Below are 23,110 nucleotides of genomic sequence, written 5' to 3'. Positions count from 1 at the left end.
GGCTGTAAAGCCAGAGAGGAAGAGAGGACATGGGCTATGATAATAAGAGGAGCAGAGCTGAGGTCTATAAAATGGAATGGAATGGAACCACTAAATGGTAATCAGTTGTTTACTCTTTCAAAAAGTACAAAGACCAGGGGGGACACAATGAAGTTACTGGGTAATACATTTAAAACTAATAAGAGAAAATATTTGTTTACTCAACTCATAATTAAGCACTGGAATTCGTTGCTAGAGGATGTGGTGAAAGCTATTAGTGTAACTGCATTTAGAAAAGGTTAGGACAAATTTCAGGAGGAAAAGTCCATAAACCATTATTAAGGTGGAGATGCAGAAATCCACTGCTTATTCTTGGGATAAGCAACTTGGAATCTGTCTACCCTTTGGGATCCTGTCAGGTACTTGTGATCTGGCTTGGCCACCGTTGGAAACAGGATACTGGGCTTGATAGACCTTTGGTTTGACCCAGTATGGCAAGTCTTATGTTCTTATGACTTTATGTGGAGGAGAGAGATTGGAGCCAGCATGTTTGTATGTGTATATATGGAGGTTAGGGAGTGTAACCAGCCTATGACTGTGTGTGCGGAGGAAAGGGACTGGAGCCAGCCTTTGTGTGTGTGTGTAGGACAGGGAAGCCAATCTTTGAGTGTGTGTGTGTGGAGGAGAGGAGTAGAGCCAGTCTGTGAGTGTGCTTGAGAGCGAGGGAGCCAGTGTGTGTGTGTATCTGAGAGAAAGAGCCAGCGTGTGTGTGTGTGTGTGTGTGCTTGAGAGGGAGCCTATGAATGTGCCTGAGAGAGAGGGCAGCATTTTTGTGTATGTATGTGTGTGCATGTGTATGTATGAGAGAGAAAGCAGCCTCTCTTTGTGTATATTTGTGTGTGTAAGAGACAGGGCAGAGTCTGTGTGCCTGTGTATGAGAGAGCGGGAAGCATCTGTTTGTGTATGAGGGAGAGAGAGGATATAATTTCTGCATCTCTCCTACCCTACTGATCCATGAAGATCTCTGGGAAACAAGAAATCAAAAGTTCCCAGGTATGGAGAGTAGGGGATTTTTAAAATCCTTATCAGTTTAATTATTGGATGTTGTTTGATGTATCTGCTGTTTTGAAATATTTCATTGGTGTTTGGGAAATTTGTAAACATTTTGAGTTTTTAATTATTGGATGTTCTATTTGTCAATTATTTTGAAATATTCTTTTTATTAGAATGTTATTGTTATGATTGATTGTTTTATATTTCTTGATTTTATTGATTGTCTCATGACAAATGTTGAAGTTTCAGTTTTTCCATTGTTTCATTGCAGCAACAAACACGAGTAGATGGATCGGTTGTAAACAAGATTTTATTGAAGCTTGCCAGACTCTGGCCGAGTTTCGCTCAAAGAGCTGAACGGCGAATCGGTATGCAATACCAATACTTTTAAAACGTGGTTTTAAAAGCACTTGTAAAAAACATTTTTCGTTATAAGCCAGCTGTTTTGATCTCCTCTGACTTTGCTACGCGATGTTTTAAGCCAATTGAAGTGGCTTCAAAGCCCCTGAGGCAGCTCTTTGAGCGAAACTCGGCCAGAGTCGGGCAAGCTTCAATAAAATCTTGTTTACAACCGATCCATCTACTCGTGTTTGTTGCTGACATCCACCTTGGATCGATTACCGGTTTGCTTTCTTGGACCATTGTTTCATTGCATACAAAGTCTGGCTTCTTGCGGTTTCCAGTTCAGTTTTTATCTGTATGTTTCTATTTAAATTTTGTGTGACTGAGGTGAGGTATTCTGCTGGCATGTAGTTTCTGTGTAAGGCTCTATAGAAGCCTGGTTTGTTCTATTTTTCCTAATAGGTGTATTGGTGTTTTAGGGCCTGTTAGAATATTTGCAGTGTTGCCTTTTCATGTGTAGGGTTGTTACTGTTTGAGTGCAGGCAGTTGGTGCCGTTTTGGTGTGGGAGATTTACTATATTGTAATTCAGTTTAATCATAGCTTTCTGAAGACCAAACCTACACACAACATTGCTTTACAACAGGCCTGAGACCATATCGATTCAGTGTCTTTTTTGCAGGATTTTCTGGTTGGCACCACAGCAGTGCATGTAAATATAATATACATGTGGTAGGTAATATTTTAACCTCAGAAGTCTGTACTTTGAGTGTTCTTTTTATGTAAAATCTGTTATTATATATTCATAATCTTTAATTGTGTGCCCCATCTGTTATAAGAGTAGCACCAGCAGCCTTGTGCTTCTAACTCACTCCTCCTGCCACCGAGGCTGCCTTTCTCCTGCTTTGTTTCAGTCGGCTTTTGGAACCCATGCAGTGCGCATGGAAAAAGGAAGTAGTTGTGATTTTTTTTTGTTGTATTTATCACAATCTTCGGGGGCAGGGTCAGAGGGGAGGAGGCACGTTTAAGGATTTATGGGCCTGTGTCCCGGTTCTTTGAAGTACCTAGCAGCGCCCCTGGTTGAGAAAGAAAGAATACTGGCGACAGGTGAGGGAAGGGAAAGAGACTGTGGTGTGAATGGGCTGTTGGAGGGAAACGGAGCAGGAGGGAGGAGACTGGTGGTGATGAACTGGGGTTGGGGAGAAGAATGACTGGTGGGACTTTGAGTCTTCCCTAGTTTTGTTTTGCCCTGACCACATGAGTCTTCACCGTGTCCACATTATCTCCTCCTCTCTGGATATCTAAATACAGACTGGTCGGTTACACTCACAACCCGCTGTGTTCTGTTTTTTCCTCTTTTTTTTGCTGGGGGTGCTGTAATTTGTGTTGAGTTCGGCACCCCCCAAATCATTTTCCAAAGTTGGCTTCTATGCTGGTTAGGCTTGACCTCTCTGCCAGCATGTCTCTTCACCAGCGCGGGTGCTGCGTTGGCACCTTTCTTGCTGATTGGGCCTGGCCTCCCATCAGCGGCTGTCTTCACCAGTGTGGAGCAGTCAGTTCCTTTGCCACCGGCTGGGTCTGACCTCTCTACCGGCGGCTCTCGTTATCACGGGAGCAGCCGGCTCTTCTCCTGCTGGCAGGGCAGGAAACCTTGCCAATCTTTGTGCTGCCACCACGCATAAATCTGGCTGCGCGAAGGGAAAAAAGCACGGCGGGCTGGAGAAATAAGCTCTGCGGGCTGGGGACCCTCTGCCTTAAAATGACAGATCCACGCAGCTGGAATCTGCCTGATAGCTTCCCCGGGAGAAGCTTCAGCTGCTGCTGTTACAGAGACTTCCACTGGATGGCGCTTCGATACTAGCTTATTGCAGAAGAAAGATTGTGCTGCTGTGATGGGTTTTTTTTTAAAGGCAGCTTGAGACTGGCATCAGACAATATTCTGACACTCATACCACCAGAGGATACCCTGTGCCAATTGTGGGAAAGTTGTGATCAGGAAGAGAGTGACCTCAGATACTGCATTTACAGGAAAGGAATAGTAGGCATACAGTTGCAAAACTAGGAAAGGGACATCAAAGTTAAGGAGAGATTTTACACCTCGGCTAATAATTTTTGACAAGGAACAAACGTAAAATGTGAGTTAAATGTGATGTATGTAAGCAAGTTTTGCGCCAAATACATATCCTATGAAATGGGGAAACAAAGAGAGCAAACTGCAGGCCTGCCTGAAAAAACCAGAGATGCATTCGTAGCACTACAGTAGTGGTGGCAGATGAAGACCAAATGCTCCATCCAGTCTGCCCTGCAAGTTATTTCGGGTAGTAACCGCCGCTCCATGCAGGTTACACCCGTGCTGTCTGTTATGGGTAGTAACTGCCGCTCTGTGAAGGTTACACCTAAACACAGGTTACCCATTTCGTTTTTTGTTTTTTTTCATCCTCTAGCCACCAGGGATCCTACACCCTTTTGAATGCCATTACTGCCCGTCTTCACCCCCTCTTCCAGGAGGGCATTCCAAGCATCAGTAAACATGATCAGTATCTCCTGAACATTGTTCCTGAGTCTATCAGCTTGGAGTATCATATCATGACCCCTAATTCTACAGCTTCCTTGCCATTGGTAAAGGTTTGATTCTTGTGCATCATGTATAACTTTAATATATTTAAAAGCCTGTGTCATATCTCTCCTCTCCTCCAGGGTATAAATATTTAGGTCCTTTGATCTCATCTCATATCGCTTTCAGTGCACACCTTACACCATTCTCTGGACTGCTTCCATCTTTTCTCTATCCTTTTTGGAGATACGGTCTCCAGAACTGAACACACATTATTCCAGCTGAGGCCTCACCTATGTCCTGTATAGGGGCGTCATCATCTTACTCCTGGGGGAATTCTGCGCTTCTGCCGAGCACAGAATTCCCCCTCCTGTGCAGAATCTACCATTTTTGCTGGGCCTGTTGATCTTGAGCCACGAGCAGGATGGGCTCCGCACATGGCCAGCTGATGTTTGCCAGGCCATTTTGAAAATGCTGACTTCCTCTCATGCTGCGAACCTGCCGCTATCTTGTGCCGACCACACCCCCCCTGGCTCAGCAGGCCACGTTCCTGCCAAAAATCAAAAGGCAGCCTGCACCCCGAAAAGGTATGTTCACTTCCTGGGGCTCTCCACAGTCCTGCCGCAATCTTCCTCGCTCAATTCAGAGCCCTCTAACGCTTCCCCGCAGCTGAAACTTTGGGAGTTTTTTTGTTTTTTTACTTTATTGTGCCGGCAAAAACAATTAAAATTTCCTAAAGCTGCAACACTTAACTGGGGGGGGGGGGGGGGGAGGAGAGGAGAGAATAAAAGACAGCTAGGTGGGAAGAGAAGGAAGAGGCAGAAAGAATAAGGAAATGTGCATTGAGGGGGGGTGTGTCTGTGAGAGAGAGAGGGAGCCTGTGTGAGGGAGTGTGAATGTGAGGGAGAATTTGGGAGCTTATATGTGTGAGAGAGGGATTGTGCGTGTGTGTATGTGAGGAAAGGTGTGCGTTTGTGAGAGATGAAGCCAGTGTTCAAGGGGATGGATGTGTGTGTGTGTGGGTATGGATGAGAGAGAAAGAGAGGTAGCCTGTTTGAGGAGTGTGTGCGTGCCAGAGAGGGAGCCTGATGGACGGGGGTGTATGTGTGTGCAAGAGAGAGAGAGATTCGGTGTGAGTGTGTGTGTGCTTGTGTGAGAGAGGGAGCCTGATGGACGGGGGTGTATGTGTGTGCAACATCAGATCCTCGATCACCACGCCAGATCTGAACAACACACCGGTTTAAGACTTCTTCTCTGATTCCCCAGTCTTCTGTAACTCATGCATAACTAGGATTTTTGCACATCAACAAGGTCTATGTACCCACATATCACAATTTAGACTACCCCTTAATTATTCAAGATATTTACTCATGCTTTAATCATTCCTTACATTTATCCACTCCTTTTGACGAGTTATTTTATTATTGTCTATGTAATATTTAAGTTGTATTATTTATATTTATATGTTATATGTTATTTGTTACTCATATGTTAAGAAACGCTGTTTAATGTAACGCCTTTATTGCGACAGTTTTGTTCTTTGTAAACCGACCTGATTCGATACTTGTATTGAGAATGTCGGTATATAAAAATCCGAAATAAATAAATAAATAAGAGAGAGAGAGATTCGGTGTGAGTGTGTGTGTGCTTGTGTGAGAGAGGGAGCCTGTGTGAAGGTATCTGTGTGCATGAGAGAGAGGGAACCTGCGTGAGAGTGTGTGTGAGAGAGAGTCTGTGTGAGTGTGTGTGCAGCAGAGAAGGGAGCCTGTGTTAGGGTGTGTTGTTTGTGCAGCAGAGAGGAAGCTTGTGCGAGGGTGTGTGTGTTTGTGTGCAAGAGGGACAGAAGGAGCATCTTTGAATAATAACTTTTCTGTATTACATTATTTACTCAAAAACTGTGGTGTACAGTGTGTTATTTTCACCGCCTTGCATCCTGGGGGGAACCCCCACCTCCCTTGTCACCACGTCCCTCGGGCACCATCCTCAGTCCCATCTCTCCCTGTGGCCTAGGGCTGCTGACAAGGTAAATTCAGTCTCGTCTACATCTCAGGGTGGCTGGGGATCCTGTAGAGGCAGGGAGGGAGGTTCCAGGATCTCACAACAGTAACATCCGCCAGCCAGACTCGGGTGCATGCAGAGACGGATTTAGGATGTTGTGGCCCCCTGTCACCCCCACAGGGAGCAGAAGATCTCTAAAACATACCCTCTGGTTTCCTGTGGCAGCTCGGGGTAGATTCTGTCGGAAAATTTAAACATTTCTGAAACAAAAACATTTCTGTCTTTTATATTACATTATAGGAATAGTTTTACAGGATACGTATCAGTGTAATTTATTATATCTTTATTGGTGAAGAATAGTAATTTCAACTATCAGTACAAAGGAAGACACTTCAGAGATGGGGAGAGCAAGGGAGAAAGATCAGGAATGGGGTGAGGAGAAAGGAGGAGGAGAGCGAGAAGGAAAGAGGACTAGGGATGGGAGGAGAGGGGAAAGATTAGGAAACTGGGGTGGGGAGGAAGAAGGGGAGGGAGAGAGAGGCAGGTTCTTGGACTGAAGAGGAGGAGGAGGGAACAGGAAGGGTTGGGGAGTGGGTTCCAGGATCTGGGGAGAAGGCCGAGGTAGGAAGGGAGCTTTCAGGATTGGGGGGATAGAATCCAAGGTGAAGGGAGGGAGGATCTGAATTGCAGTGAGTGGGAAGAGAGGAGGGAGGTGTCTTTAACTTCTTGTATCCCCTCTCTAGCATCCCACCCGATATGATATATGAACGCTGCCCCCTACCCTTGCTCCCCTCTCTCTCGCACAGACATCCCTCTCGTCCCCCAGCCTCCAATTATCAGTGCTCTGCACCCTCCTAAGCTCCCCGACATGATCCCATTTTGCTCTGTCTGCTGCAGGCACACTCCCCCCCCCCCCCCTCCTGTTCCCTGAACACTGCCTGGGAGGGGAAGCAGAGGACTGCTCTCTGCTGAGGGAGATTCAGCAGATCTTCAGCCAGCCTGCTCCCACCCCCACATTGTTACCGCCCCAGGCACAGGGCCTAGTGTGCCTATTGATAAATCCAGGCCTGGGTGCATGTGCATGGAGTTACACAGAAAACTGTTGCTGCTGACAATACTTGATTTCTTTTGAGCCTGAAGGTTTGGATAAGTTCTTGGAGGAGAAGTCCATTAGTTGCTATTAATCAAGTTTACTTAGGGAATAGCCACTGCTATTAATTGCATCAGTAGCATGGGATCTTCTTAGTGTTTGGGTACTTGCCAGGTTCTTGTGGCCTGGTTTGGCCTCTGTTGGAAACAGGATGCTGGGCTTGATGGACCCTTGGTCTGACCCAGCATGGCAATTTCTTATGTTCTTATGCTTTTGCTGGGCTAGATGGGAGGGGGAGAGAGAGTTAAAAATGTTAGGAAAAACCCGATATCCGGGAGCTCGAGGCACAGTAACCCCAATTGGGGCAAAGGTCTGATTTGAGCCTGAGAGAGCAACCCCTTAGTGTTTTGCATGTTCTCATTAAATGTTGGCTAACGCGTGCATTCGCTGCAGCTATTCCAGCAACACTCAAGAGGACCCAATCAGCTACACGTGATCCCCGCAGTAACCGTGAGGGCCACCGATTTGCTGACGATGCCCACGGTGAGTACCTTCACATTTGTTTCTCTTGGTCTGGATTGCACATTTATTTATTTATTGAGAAGCGTTTGATGTTCCTCTTATGGTCGGTTAGGAGTGTAGGGATTCATTCTCAAAATGTGGCTGCATGTAAGACTGGCACGCAAGCCACATTATGCTGTTTTGGAAGTATCGCACCTACGCTCATTCTTGCAGTGCCGCACGTGGACGTTAGCATGGAAAAAAGAAAAGGGGGGGGGGCAGTTTCGAGGCGCTGCGGGCCGGGTGCAAGCAGAAGTTGCTATTACGTAAGCAGAACGTGTTGCCAAACTTGCCCGCACGCTTTTGTACTTACCAGTTGAATCGAGGAAGGGAAATTGCATTTGTTTTTTGTCTGCGGTTCATGGGTGGGAGGTCTGGGTTAACTGGTGGTAGAGGTGGGGGTCAGGTTGAAGTTCTGGAGGGTCTGGGGGAACTGGCAGAGGTTTTCGGCAAACGGGAGGGTTGGTTCCAAGTACTGGTACAAGTCAGTATTTTCATAACTGGGAGTACCGCGTACTTTATAAAATGCCTGCCCCTGCGTTTTACTCTGGGTTATTACGTGCACGTTACAGTTATTACACACATAAATACTTTCATCAAATGGGTAGAGAAAGTTTGCGTCTTCTTGCACCACAAATGCACGCATGTACTGAAACTTACATGCGTACTTTCGGGGCAGAGGCGCATAGTATTTTATAAGCCTTACAGCTCACACCTCACAGTTTATAAAATACTGCTAAAACTTTAGATGCACTGACTTGCAGGTGCATGTGCTGACTTAATGCAGTGTAACGTAGACCCTCCTTAACAGTCCAGGACCATGCATTCAACCTGGTCCACCTTAAGACAGCCACAAGGGAATCCTGGTTGCAGGGCGCTTCCCCTGGGATGATGGATAAGAGGGATAAGACCCCAGGGCCCAGAGGGAAAGGGAGGCCCCAGACAAGAAGAGAAGAAAGCTAAAACTTTGCTGAAACTACACATCTGTAAACTGCTACCTTTCTGTTGCCAACACTGCTGAGGTAAGCAGGCTCTTGGTTGTCTAACTTACCTGTAAGTAATAAAGTCTGTAGAAGAATAACAGAGTCCAACCTACTCTGTTCTCTGGCAAGCTAAAGACCACTCAGGCTGCGTTACACCCAGACTGTCAAAAATTGGGCTGGAAATCAGCAGGGCTAGCTACACCAGCATTAAAGGATTAGAATAAGCTCTGATGTAATCTTTTCAATTTGTTCTAGGGTGGTGTCACCCTGTTTGGTCTGAAGTACAATATCGCTGTTGGCATTCTCTTTATAGAAGCTTGGCTTAAAGGTAAAGAAATCCAAACAACTCTGTGCTTTTCAAGCTTTTTATGTGTGTAACTGCAGAATGATAACTGGCTGACAATGCTCGATTTCTTTTGAGACTGAAGATAAAACATGGTGATTTTGGAGAAGTGGCAGATTGTCCCTGGGGGGAGGAAGGCAATCAGCCGATTGCTGACCATTATCTTGCTGGTGTAAAGGTGCTCTGACTACTTGGAAGTCTTAAGTGTACTATATATATGGCAAGAGAACATCAGAACCCATGATTTATTCAGTGTTAATATTTGGCAAGAGAGGGCCGGATCTTAAAAGGATTAAGATTACCAGAATGCTTCCAGTGGTACTGCTCTGATTATAAAAGTCATGCAAGCAGATCAAAGCTGCATTATCTTAAGAAAACTGAGCAAGTAACCAGAACTCTCCATTTTATTCTTCTCATATGGTTTATATTTAAGTCAACTGGAGTGTTGTGATTGAGGAAGGTTCCAGAAACTGACTGGGCATCAACATAAACCTCCTTGAATTCAATGAAACCGATGTTTAAACCTGAGAAGCTATCATTAGCTTTAGGAATACACAAAGTCAGGAAGTGATGTCATCAGGCAGCATAGATTCCTAGAACTGAGCTCCCTTTCCTCCGTTTTCTAATCCGACCATTAAGTCTGGCATCTGCTATGGGCGACAAGCTATCCATCCGATACGAGTGCTCACTGCTTCAACTATGACATCTAAAAAAACCCCGATGGATTTGAAGCAGTTTGCATTCAGCAAACATGTGGTGGAGCTGGGTGGGGAAGATCCTGCAGCCGACGATGTAGGCCCCAACAAGGATGACGCAAATTCACCGGCTGCAGAGTTGGCCCTAGCTTTGGCGAAGGGTGACTTACCATCCAGAGATGAATTCTGGGAATGGTTTAGCAATCTTCGATCCTACATGAAACACAGGAAATTTTAGCCATGATGGAAGAAGACCTGCAAGAAGAGTTCGCCAAGCTGGGTTGGCGTGTTGATGAGCTCGATACATGAGTTGAAGGCCAAGCCGCCGTCCTGGATCACCTGCAGAGCCAATGCAAAGAAATGCAGATTGAACACCATTCTATAGCAGATAAGTTCGAGGACCTGGAGAACAGGTCCCATAGGTGTAACTTGCATTCCAAAAGGTGCCGGAGACCCCTGCCTATGAGGACTGTAGGTCGGTTGATATCGCTGTTTGTAAGGGGCTGCTGGCTTCTCCTCTGGCCCCGACTGAGCAGTCCATGGTGGACATCAAGTTAGAAAGATCACACAGAGCTCTTGGTCCAAAGGTGGGGAACAGAGCTAGAGATATCATCCATCGCATGCTTTCATGGTTTCCCAGTTAAGCAGCAAATCCTTGCAATAGCGCATAAGGCACAGCCCGATTGGGCCGGGGAAAGGAATAAAATCAGCATCTTCACTGATCTGGCTTCCATCGTGCTGAAAAAGTGTTTGGAACTCAGGGACATCAAGGTCTGAAAACATTAAATATCAATGGACATTCCCGTTTGGCTTGCTTTTTTTTGCTGAAAGGCTCATCGCACAGGATAAGGACTGAGTCTGAGGCAGCGGAAATCTTTGAAACAGCAGGAATAAAGGCCACTTTTCAATGGCTGCATCAAAGCCTCCCACTGTTCGACAAGAACCTTACTCACATTGGCAATGAGCAGGCAAGGGAGGAAAGAGGCTCCGGTGTCAGTCAGGAGACGTGAAGACACCGTTGAGCCATCATTGATTCTGTCGGGACTACATAGTCTTGGAAACTTTCTCAAGCTGAAAGGAAAGAGCCATCTGTAGCGTATAGATGCAGTGGTAAGTGCCGATGTGACCGGTCGAAAAGATAAGCGCTTGCGTAAAGTGCTAGAGGCCAAGTCGGCGTAGATGGAGATCTCATTTCCTTCCCAAATCCACACACGTTGTCGCCTGGCTGCCGCTGCAATTTTTTCTTTATACACAAACGAGTGAAAGCAGACCACAACATCGCGTGGCCGATTCCCAACCTTGGGTCCCAGCGACCTATGCGCTCGCTCAATCTGTGGATCAGCGGAGGTGCCCCCATCTTCATTCTCCGGACCCCCGAGAATCAAATGGCAGATTTTTTGAATGAGGAGTACACAATCCTGGTACTCCTCCTTCTCCGGGACGCCCTTGAATCGGAGATTGCAGCGTCTGGACCTGTTCTCCAGGTCTTCAAGCTTATCCTCCAGATCTATCTGTGCAGATTTTAAACCTGTAACCTCTACATTTTGTAGCTGCCTACGTTCCTCCTGCTCATCCAGCCGCATGTCCACCTTGTCCAATCTGCGGCCTAAGGCCGCATGGTCCTCCCTCATTTCTTGCAGCGTTTCTGCTATCTCAGTTTTAAATACCTTAATGTCTCGCCGCAGTTCTATAAACCAGGAGTGCATTTCTGAGCGCAGAGGCCGATCCAAATCCAGGAGTTCTGGAGTAGTCCCTTCAGTCTCCGATTCCTCCGACTCGACAGCCGCCGCCATTTTGTGGTCAGTGGGGTCCGGGGCATCACCACCTTTAATGTATGAATATTTTTTAAAGTCCACCGGTTTTTTCTTTTGTGCCATGTTCCCACCGGTATCCGCTGTTGGAATTGCTAAAAATCGCCGCAAATCGGGGGGGTTTTACTTGATGTTTTTTGCTTAAAACGCTCTGGGGGCAGAGAGCTCCATTAAAACGCACCCGGCATGGGAAGTGACGTCACTTCCTCCTGGAGGCTCTATTCTTAAGTAGATCTCTTTCTTAGTTGATACACATTCAAAGCCCTAAGCGTATGTCCTGGCACATCTGGCACTAACTTATCCTTAGGTAAGATGGTCCTGAGCCAGTCTTATTCTAAACACCAGGACTAATATCTTAAACTTTATAGGCCATTGGAAGCTAATGAAGGCTGTTCAGTAATGGAGACATATGTTCTTTTACTTTAAGTCCCATCTCCCAAATCCAGGCCATTGTATTTTTAACATTCTGTAGTCTCCTCTTTGAAGGCTGGGGAAAACTCAAATAAACAGAATTGAAATAGCCCAGCTTTGCTATAATGAAAGTCTGACACACTGTAGCCAAATCTGAAATGGATAAATATGGCTGCGGCTGGCGGACAACACGTTGATAGCCAAAGGTCGATTTTACCGCCCAGGAAATATGAGCATTGAAGGAGCAGTCGGTGTCCAACCAAACACCTTGATTCTGTATCTCACATCATAATGGCATTGTGACCCCTTCCAAACTTAAAACAGAAATGTACATGTGGGTTTTACCCATCCAGAGGTCCTCCATCTTACTTTCAATTGATGGTCCGTGAACCACCTCATCACAGTTCCTAAACAATCAGTGATGATACCCAAATCACCCATCCCACCCTTTTCACGGGGACAGAGATCTGAATGTGTTGGTGAAAACGTGGAGCTTCGATCCTGTGGCCCATTTGATGACCCAAAGTGGGACCATAAAGAAGGTGAACATATTGGGCATCAGGACTGAATCCTGTGGGAATCCAGAAGGTGCACGAGATGAATGGGGAGCTCTATTGTAAGCCTTTCTTGGCGGTTGGCAGATATCCTGAAGGGCCATAAAAGAATTTATAAGTGGGGCTGTCCTCACACTCCTCATTCCCCTTTCCTGAGTCCCCAAGGTGTGAGTCCTTTCTGTGGGGGTGAAGGCAAACCGTCTTGGCCCAGGCAGTAGGGTTCTCCCATGTGTGTGTGTGTTGCCATAGCTCTTTGGGGCAGGCACACTTACAAACCAGGCAGGACTCACTGGATGGGTGTTCAAATCAAAGTTTATTGTAATTCCTCATAAAAGAATCAACAGATGCAAAACATAAAATGTCCAGATACTTCCAGCGTTCCCAGATTTACATGAGCCAGGATCTGAATGCTCTCGAACTCTGTGGAAATGTCTCTGCAGGCAGGGGCGTGGAACATGTTTATCCCCCACGTGGGCTGGGGGTGTCCTAACCGTGACGGATACCCTACCCAATACCTGAGGTCCACGAAGAATCCCGACCTCCAACCTGGCAATATCCTGTGTCCCAGGGCTGGTAACTCCGTTGGGGGTCTCTGGATGCCCTTTTCCACTTCTCTCCCTCCGACTCCTCTTCACCGTACAGATGCAGCCCTCCCGGAGGCCCCTCCCGGAGGCCACTGAAAGCATCCTTCCAGCAAGGAAGGGTGGCAGAAAACAGCTTTCTTCCTTTTTGGTGAAAAAAACGAAATCTCTGATCAAGACACTTCTCTTCTGCCTGCACGGTCACTGCAACCTCTTCTTAGACTGAGTGAAGGGGCGCACAGCTCCCTCCTGACCCACTGAGCAGGAGGCTCAGGGCAGAACTGGGAAAACTTCAGAAAAACTGCAAGAAATTCTTCTTCCTCTCCCTCTTCCCAGGGCAGTGTCTCTCCCTCTCTGTGCTAAGCTGAGGACCTAATTAGGCCTAGATTTGTCAAAATGCTATATTTTAACTCGGTGTGGAGGTTTGGGGGGACAGTTTTACATACACAGTAGGAGGTACGAACTCGAAAGTTGACATCACTGAAGATTTTCTGCTGTTTGAACTGAAGAAAGGTAGAAGAGGAGATGATTTGTAGTGCATTGTACAAATCATCTCCTCTTGCACCTTTCATAAGAACCTAAGAACATAAGAAATTGCCATACTGGGTCAGACCAAGGGTCCATCAAGCCCAGCATCCTGTTTCCAACAGAGGCCAAACCAGGCACAAGAACCTGGCAATTACCCAATCACTAAGAAGATCCCATGCTACTGATGCAATTAATAGCAGTGGCTATTCCCTAAGTAAACTTGATTAATAGCCATTAATGGACTTCTCCTCCAAGAACTTATCCAAACCTTTTTTGAACCCAGCTACACTAACTGCACTAACCACATCCTCTGGCAACAAATTCCAGAACTTAATTGTGTGTTGAGTGAAAGAATTTTCTCCGATTAGTCTTAAATGTGCTACTTGCTAACTTCATGGAATGCCCCCTAGTCCTTCTATTATCCGAAAGTGTAAATAACCGATTCACATCTACTCGTTCAAGACTTTTTATGATCTTAAAGACCTTTATCATATCCCCCCTCAGCCATCGCTTCTCCAAGCTGAACAGGCCTAACCTCTTCAATAATTCAAACAGCAGAAAATCTTCAGCGATGTCAACGTTACTGTTCATACCTCTTACTGTGTATGTAAAACCGTCCCCCCAAACCAACACACCCCCCCCGTCTCAATCTCTCTCTCAGCATGTGCGTTAAGGGGCGGATTTTCAGAGCCCTGCTCGCGTAAATCCGCCCAAAACCGGGCGGATTTACGCGAGCAGGGCCCTGCGCGCCGGTGAGCCTATTTTACATAGGCTCACCGGCGCGCGCAGAACCCCGGGACTCGCGTAAGTCCCGGGGTTTTCGGAGTGGGCGTGTCGGGAGGCCTGTCGGGGGGCGGGGCCGGAGCGCGCGGCGTTGCGGGGGCGTGTCGGCAGCGTTTTGGGGGCGGGTACGGGGGCGTGGCCACGGCCCGGGGGCGTGGCTGCGCCCTCCGTACCCGCCCCCAGGTCGCGGCCCGGCGCGCAGGAGGCCCGCTGGCGCGCGGGGATTTACGCCTCCCGGAGGGAGGCGTAAATCCCCCGACAAAGGTAGGATGGGGGTTTAGACAGGGCCGGGCGGGTGGGTTAGGTAGGGGAAGGGAGGGGAAGGTGAGGGGAGGGCAAAGGAAAGTTCCCTTCTAGGCCGCTCCGATTTCGGAGCGGCCTAGGAGGGAACGGGGGTAGGCTGCGCGGCTCGGCGCGCGCAGGCTATACGAAATCGATAGCCTTGCGCGCGCCGATCCAGGATTTTAGCCGATACGCGCGACTACGCGCGTATCTACTAAAATCCAGCGTACTTTTGTTTGCGCCTGGAGCGCAAACAAAAGTAGGCTGTTCGCGCTCGTCTGAAAATCTACCCCTAAGCATTTTGCCCGCTGCCACTCTCTCACAAGGCTCACCGCCCCCTTGTGGCCTGGGAGATCATCATCCATAGGCAGCCACTGACCACAAGTTTGCAAAACTATGCTAGGACTGGAATACTCTGTTCCTTGTGACAAAGGGCTATGTAATCACTCCAAATGTCATGTATTATGTCCGCAGGAGATGGTCACTTTTATTACCGTGGTCAAGTTGAGGATTCAGCAACGGCAGAAATCTCCAGATCGCAGGTACAAGCCTCTAAAACCGAGCCAAATTGTGCATGTCATTATTCAACTGGTCGGAAAATCTCCTAGAGGCAAGTGGTGTGATTTTATTTTATCTCCTTACCGTATGAAGCATGCAGAGGTTGGCAGGATATTATATAAAACAGAAAATGTGTATTTAAGGGTTGGCAGGAGCCCCGTGGAACAGCAGCTTCCTGGCTTCAGAGCATTGCATGGCTACCACTACTCCTTTTTCGTATTTGGCATTAGGTGCTGTGCAGTACTGGAAAACAAGACTGCGCATGTAGCTGCGTTCCTGTGGTGACATCAGTGCAGCTCCATGTATGGAAGTACGGTGGATCAAGGCGGGTCCTTCCCACCACTGTAGTGCCATATGAGAACGTGGATTTTATTAAAGAGACCAGTTTTCGAAATGGACACGGTTTCCACAAATGCAGGCCGATGCAGAAAGATGACGTTAAAACTGTGCAATTCCCCAACGCACAAGTTAATTTTTTTTATAAACTCCTGATGCAGTAATGCTTTGGGAGTTAATATGTACGCGTACGCAACATTAGCACAGAAACCCAAGTTAAAATAGGCACTCAGAGCAGGCTGAATGCACATTTTAAACTCCAGGGTTGGGAAGTGACAGGAACAGGCCCAAGCTAGTGCACAGTGGCCCTGCTTTTTTTTTTTTTTTTCTTAATTCTTTGCCTCCCTTGTTCCCCTGTATGCCCATAATTGCACTTCTTATTTTAACCATCGGAAAACACAAACAGCTGGTGGCTCAGTTTTCTATTCCATTTTACTTTTGGGAGGGAGGCATTTCCCCTTTAAGAGGCTGCCCTTCTGGGCCACGGCGGGGAAGGAAGACGCCAGCTTCGGGCCATGGTGGCTCAGAAGTTGCCGCAGAGCATTAGAAGGTGAGGCAGAGCAGTGAAGGACACCAGGCTAGCGCGCAGCATGCGGAGGGGATGGAGGAGCAGGCCCCTGCTGTCCACTTCTGCAAAGGCTGGCCATTTTGGACCCTGCAAGGGTTGTTATCAGTGCATCAGGCGGTGATGGGCCTGCCTCAGGGCCGTGGTGGCGGGGGATTAGGCCGGGGGAGGGGGGATCAGTTGAACCCAAAAGGTAGGATCGATAGGCGGCACCCAGGAGAGATGCAGGAAGAGAGTTAGCTAGGTGTGCCGAATGAGTCAAGGTCATTGTTGGAGGGGGGCAGACTGCACCTGCTTCTCTGATATAAGGGAGAAAACCACTAAAATCAACATTTTAAAGGAGGCTTAACTAGCGCTGGAAACATCACTCCACCTCAGACCAGGAGTTAAGCCAGCGCACCTCTCTGCCTGGGGGCGTAATGGTTAATGCCTTCATTTGCATGGAATTTCCACGCGAGGGCGCTAAGCAGACGCACAGTTTTACATGCACATTTGAGCATGCAAAATTCCTTGCTGCATCGGCAGTAGGGTTTACACGTACAAAATGCGGGTAAAAATGTGCATTCTGCTGAATGCACCTTATTGCATCGGCCTGATAGTAAATTATTAAAGTTTTAACTATAGGAATATAGTTAATTAAAAATTGCATGGCATGCAGGTTATTCTGGTACTAGTCTGGCTCATTGTTCGGTGTCAGAACTGCGTATGTGCAGTGCTGGACCCTCCCATGGCTCCAGGAGAAATACTTACTGTGAATCAGAAAAGACTCTGTGCTCTTCAAAGATAGCATGCAAGGATACTTGGGAAACTGGGATAGAAAACCAGTACACATTATATACACAGTTAAGTGATTTTGTACAAAGAGACTGTGCTGGTGAGACCAGCACGGTAAGCAGGAAGGAAGACGGAGACTCAGATTCACTACTCTCTGTATCTCAAATTTTAGGTATTTCATCTGGTTTTGATGCTGTTTCTAATTTGTTTTTGGTTCTCTTAGATATTTTTTCTGCCTTTGATACATTATATCTTTCCATTCTGCTTCAATGTCTTCGCACTCTTGGTATTTCTTCTGTTGTTTACATGGGTTATCTTCTTACCTTCATGACCATTATCAGAGGGTTTTCTTGGGGTCTTTTAAATCTCCTCTTTGTGACTTACATATGGGAGTATCCCAAGGAAACACCCTTTCTGCTGTTCTTTTAATATTTACATCTCTCCCGTTTCTCATGTCTTGTCTACCTTGGGAGATGGTTATAAAATTTATTTCGACAAGAATTGTGGGCTAACATAGGAAAATATTTCTTGTTTAATTGAATTTTCCTTGATATGTTTTTCTTTGTTTCTGTACAAGAATAATTTCTTGGAATTATTTTAAAATGCAAGAAATTGAAAAATAAATAAATAAATAAATAAATAAAATAATCCCTAAATGATAGGAGTGGCTGGATTGGAAAGCAGAGTGGCGGCTCTTTGCTGTACTTTGTTCTTCGTCTACTCCAGGCTCAGTCCCTCACCTCCTGTTCCCTGCGTGCTGCTTGGAAGGTGAGGTACTGGAGCAGAAAGTAGAAGGCTGTTCTCTGCTGCCTGAAATTTGGGACACTGGCCCATGGAGTCATCAGCGCAGAGCTGTGTGCACTCATGCACTGGGCTCCCTGCTATGCAGAGCTCGGGACACCTTGCCCTTTTGGCCACAGGAAACGTGGCCCCCCGACGAAAAGACTGAAGGAGCTTAAAGGTACTCTCTAGGAAAAAAGTAAAGAAAGGCAGAGATAAATCTTCACACATCCAGCAGGCTTCAGTAAAGTACTGGAAAGAAGCAGTTTGTATAGAATGAAAAACCTAAGGACAGGTGAGTCATCACGTGAAACTTAAAGGAGGGAAGCTCAAAAGGAACGTGAGAAAACATTTCTTGACTGCCAGGATCCTTTGGAATCGAAACAGTGGCAGAATTCAAGCATGCGTAGAACAGACAGGAAGGGAACTTAGTGGCAGGGGAAGAGACCACAGATCTAAGAAGAGTGTGCAGGCACAAATGAACGGGTTGAGAGGCCAAGTGGTCCTGATTTGTCGGCGTTTTCTTTTCTAAGTTTCTGTGTAAAAACAAACAAACAAAACTTAATATATGTGTGTGTATATATATATATATATATATATAAATTAAAGCTCTACAAAATGTATATCTATGCAGCTTTCATAGAAATAACGTGCATCACTGAGCTCTCAAGAATGAGAACAGATCAAAGAATGAAATCATTCCCACAAATGGCATTCTCGAGCCTATTAAAAAGAGGTGACAATCTGTGCTGGACGTAAGTAAATCTGCACAATTTGCCCTCATTTCAGGTTTGGCAGTGGATTCGCCATGAAGTCAGATTAGAAGATGATAACAGAACGGTCTCCAGGAGCCTTGTTCAAAGCTTGGGCCAAGAAGTGGAACAGGAGCTGCAAGGTCTGCGGTGTTCATCCCACAGGTCAGTGTCAACCTCCCACATCTTTTCTTACTGTATAAAGAAAAACCCTTCAGTATTAGGTGTGGTTTTCTAATTGCGTTTTACTGCAGTGCACGTTTAAGGTGCACGGCAACTAAAAAGGTGAACTGGCTGCTCAATGGTGGAGTCTAGCGCTGTCCTTGGCTTATTCAAATGTCTGGTTGAAACCAAGTTACTTATACCAGGTAAGGGAAAAGGGAGACAGAGAGAGAGTGAGAAAAGGGGGACTGGGAGGGGAAGAGAAGGAATGAAGGAGAAAAGTGAAGGGGAAAGAAGAATGGGGAAGAGAGGAAAAAGGAAAGTAGGGTTAAAAGAAAAAAAGCTGGGATCACGTGATGCTGAGCGAGTGATCGGACGCGTGGCTGATCGCTCCAGGGACCGCCCCCCTCCGAATATATCCGGCGAACGAGTGTTTATTCTCCTCCGTTTGCCCCAGCACTGAGCACATCAGCCAGCTAAACAACCCGGGCACGCTCGGAGCTATGGGGCAGCGGTGGATTCGCAGGCATGGCAGCAAAAGCGAATAAAAAAAGAGGAGGAGAGACCGAAGGGCCCCGAAACCAAAATGGCCGACGCTGCGGAGGCGCACCAGGCTGTAGGATCTACAGATCGGGCGGGAGCCGACATTGCAGCCACGGTTATAGCTGCATTGGAGGGGCGGTTCTCGCAGCTTTCTTCTCAGATAACCGGCATCAGCTCGCAGCTTTCAGAAATTCATTCCCAAATTCAGGCTGCAGAACACAGAATATCGGAGGTAGAAAATAAAATGGAGTCGCAGGATAAAGATATACAGAGCATCAAAGAAGCTCGGGAGGCATTTCAAAGTAAGCTTGACGATCTGGAAAACAGGTCGCGCCGTAAACAATTTAAGGCTTATAGGAATCCCCGAAAGCCTTGCAGACTCTGAACTCGGCACCCGGCTGGAATCCTGGATCCAAAGTGGCAGCTCTTGCAAACTTGGTTTGATCCAGGCAACCCTCAGAAACATTCCAGTTCTTATTTTTACAAACAGCTGGAGGCCACCTACAAGCGATGGTCTCTAGAGGCGGTGCGGCTTAAATGGCAGTCAGAGCTAGGTCATCCAATTTCTGTCGCAGCGCTGAGGTCTGCCTTCACCATGACGAGAAGGATGACGAGCAACACGCTCTTACGAGAAACCCATTATAAAATCATCTACCGAATGTACATATCTCAACATCAGGCATACAGAGCGGGGATCACCACTTCTGACACGTGTCTCAAAATGCAACTTCAGGGGAGCACATTTGGGCCGTTCTCTCTGGGGCTGCCCAGTAATACAGACTTTCTGGAAGAAAGTCTTTCGTTCTGCAAACGGAATTGTGGGCTTCAAGATCCCATTTTCCCCGCTTGTGGCACTTTTCGGGATCTTCCCCCAGATCTTTCAAAGGGAGAAAGGGTCCAGCCCTTTGGATTACAAAAGTCTATTTACTAGCCTGTAAAGCCATCCTTGCGGCATGGAGGAAATCGGAGGGGCCCTCCTTAACGTACTGGCACTCGTCTATATTACATCTGCTAACACTGGAAACTTTGGCCTGCAGTCACCTACCGATCCGGACTAGGAGAGCTATCAATGCAGTCTGGCTGCCGTTTATCCAAACCTTGCCACAAGACTCGAAAAGTCTTTTTCTTAATCGTATAGATGGCTGAGACTCAGATTTCACGGCATTATTGTAAGATTCTGCATTTCTGATGTTTCGATCGATTTTTTTAAGGGTCCCTTTCGGTGCACGGGAAGGTGGGGGGAGGGAGAGGACGGGGGAAGGGTCCGTAGGGGTACTGGGGGAGGAAAGTATGATCATAGAATCATACGATTGTATGATATGTATCAGACCACATTATGTATCATATGTTTTGCCTTGTTTGTTGTTCACTGCTTTTCCAAAAACAATAAAAACAGATTTACCGTAAAAGAAAAAAGCTGTAGAAGGGACAGGAAAGCGATGAAAAAGAGAGACATAACAGAGATAATGAACAGAAAGAGAATGATAATAAGAGGAGAGAGACTGGAGGAGGGGGCCGGATGGGAAGGAAAGGATAAGGAAGTCGAGAAACTAGGAAAACAACAGGGAGAGAAAGAGGGCGATTACAGAAAGGGAAGTTAGGAAAAGGAATGGCAAGATAGTGAAAGAGAAGGAATGTACATGATGAAAGGACATAAAAGGGAGAAAGAAATACCATAAAGCCCCATTTTTATTTTCTAAATACAAACAACCCTTTAAAATACCCAGCTGAGGTGGAATTTTATGATATACAGATGTGCAACCTCTGCTTTGCCCAGATTGGAGCTGGACAGACTGCTGCATTGTGAGGTTGACCATCCAAACATTCAGGTAAATTTTGAGTGAGTTATTTTTGGATTGCAGTCTTCATTTGGATTTCAAATCTACCCTACCCCCCACATTCCTGAGAGAAAAAAACCCCTCTAAAATGGGCCCCGTGCTAGCCCCGACTGCAGGAAGCTTTGAATCTCTGCAGTGATGTGTAAAAGAAATGAGAGGGAGGTAAGCCCCCAGGCTTTCAGAGCCGCGTCTATCTCAGGTTCAGGTAAAATCAGCTGCAGTTCAAGCCTAGATCTAGGAGCGCCTGCGTTTGAATCCCAGACCTGACTGACAAGCCGCAGTAACGAGCATTAAAAAAAAAATGTTTTGGATCGCTCGAGGGGCTGGTGGAGCAGGGGTGGGCAAATCCAGTCCTCGAGGGCCGCAAGCCAGCTGGATTTTCAGGATATCCCTAATAAATATGTATGAGAGAGATTTGCATGCACTCTGCCTCAGTTGTTTGCAAATCCATTTCATGCATATTCATTATGGAAATCCTGAAAACCCAACTGGTTTGCAGCCCTGGAGGACCGGATTTGCCCACCCCCATGCTGGGAAAACCACCGGGGGGGGGGGGGATACGGATCAGGTGTTTTAACGACAAACGCCTGTTCTCTTATCCTATCAGTTGTAAACCAGACGTGCCTTTCCTTCCCAGTGACAAGTGCAGATTGCACTCAGCAACTGAAATGTTCCTGGAACTTGTCCAGAAGAGAGATTTTCCTGATTTTATCACCACTTACCTGCATCTGGATCACACTTTCCTCACAAGCAGTCAGTGAAGACTGTTGATGCGCATCGCCAGGCACAAGTTGTCATCACTTTGGATGCAATTATCATAAATGGTATTTGATATTGTAGTGAATTGTTTCATCTCGACAGGAAAACCTGAAGTTTAGTAGCGCAATTGGCTTAAATAGTAAAGCACCGTCTGCGTGCAAAGCTAGGTTTGGGTGGGGGCAACGAGAAATCCAGTACTGTGCGCCTTAGGAATGTTTTCATTTTCTGAGTATATATATTTCAGAGTGAGAATAAAATGAATTGACTGTGCATTGAAATTTCAGCCCCCTTCTTTGTAACGTTTCGGGTAAGCTCCAGCAGCAGGTTAGAATCATGGCGCATTAGGACTCCTAGACCAGAAAAACTGGGAACTCTTTGTGTGAAAAAGGAGCCAGAGAGACCTCATTGCAGCGGGATTACAGACATGGGGGGAGATCCTGAGGTAAGCACATTTTCTGGAGCTAATATCCGAATATTATCAAAATCTAATAGTAAAGTACATCGAGTCTGCTTATTGCTGCTGCAGTAGAGGCTCGGAGGAGTTGCCCAGTGGTCAGAGGAGTGAAACCAGTGTTCAAATCCCACTGCCACTTCTTGTAACCTTGGCAAGCCACTTGTGGCTCAGGTACAAACTTATAGGGTCCTTCAACAAAATGCATTTTGGCATTAACACCATAATAACGTGCATTAAGAACAATAATGCATGGCATGCATGCAGATTTTTTGGAGGGAGCAGGATTTAGTAAAATGAGGGGCAGTACTGCATGGTTTTAACACCAGAAATAACTATACCTTTTTTTTCCTGGCATTAGGCTGTGCAATATGCCCGAAATGACCTCCTGGGAGGGGCCTCACAGTGTACAACTATTTATATCTCTATAGGAGGGTCATCTAATAGGTCGAGGTGAGGTGGTGGTGGTGGTGGTGGTTTAGGGGTTAGGGGCCAGTTTCACATGTAGAATGAGATGTACGAACAGCACAGTACACTTTGGTGAAGAGCTGAAGTCATTTGGAGTGAGGAAAGTCTCACAGAGATGAAATTTTGTACTATGTTCTCTCACCCTAGCTTGATGGACTCTATAAACAGGGTACCATCAAGCTAGGGTGAGAGAACATAGTACAAAATTTCATTTTTGCGAGACTTTCTTCACTACAAATGACGTCAAATCTTCACCGAGGTGTACCGTGCTGTTCGTACGTCTCACTCTACATGTGAAACTGGCTCCTAAACCACCACTAACATCTCACCTCGACCTATTAGATGGCCCTTCTATAGGCATATAAATACTTCACTACTATGAGGGTCTTATAGATATTCTCTCTCTCTCTCTCTCTGCATTATCAATGCGTTAACACATTTTGCTGAATCTAGGGGTTAGATTGTAAACTTTCAGAAATAACCATAGTACCTGATTACAATCTGCTTTGAAATGCCAAAAAGAATATAAACAAACAACTACTACAGAACCTACCCCTTCTCAGGCTTTACCCTCATAT

General features: G+C 46.4%; 1 protein-coding gene across 1 annotated transcript in view; it reads left to right on the top strand.

Annotated features, from left to right (window-relative positions):
- The window catches only part of LOC115087848 (malate synthase-like), an 87,670-nt gene extending 65,787 nt beyond the window's left edge, over positions 1 to 21,883 (top strand). Inside the window, exons 11-15 of the mRNA XM_029595534.1 lie at positions 7,468 to 7,557; positions 8,814 to 8,886; positions 15,021 to 15,088; positions 18,349 to 18,476; positions 21,492 to 21,883. Of these exons, the coding sequence (XP_029451394.1) occupies positions 7,468 to 7,557; positions 8,814 to 8,886; positions 15,021 to 15,088; positions 18,349 to 18,476; positions 21,492 to 21,615 (483 nt within the window). The 3' untranslated portion in view covers positions 21,616 to 21,883. The remainder of the gene's footprint in view (positions 1 to 7,467; positions 7,558 to 8,813; positions 8,887 to 15,020; positions 15,089 to 18,348; positions 18,477 to 21,491) is intronic.
- The last annotated feature ends 1,227 nt before the right edge of the window (positions 21,884 to 23,110 follow it).

The sequence above is a fragment of the Rhinatrema bivittatum genome, chromosome 1 (assembly GCF_901001135.1).
Source record: "Rhinatrema bivittatum chromosome 1, aRhiBiv1.1, whole genome shotgun sequence".
Classification (NCBI taxonomy): domain Eukaryota; kingdom Metazoa; phylum Chordata; class Amphibia; order Gymnophiona; family Rhinatrematidae; genus Rhinatrema; species Rhinatrema bivittatum.
The sequence above is the reverse complement of the archived record's forward strand: the minus strand, read 5'-3'. Positions and strand labels throughout refer to the sequence as shown.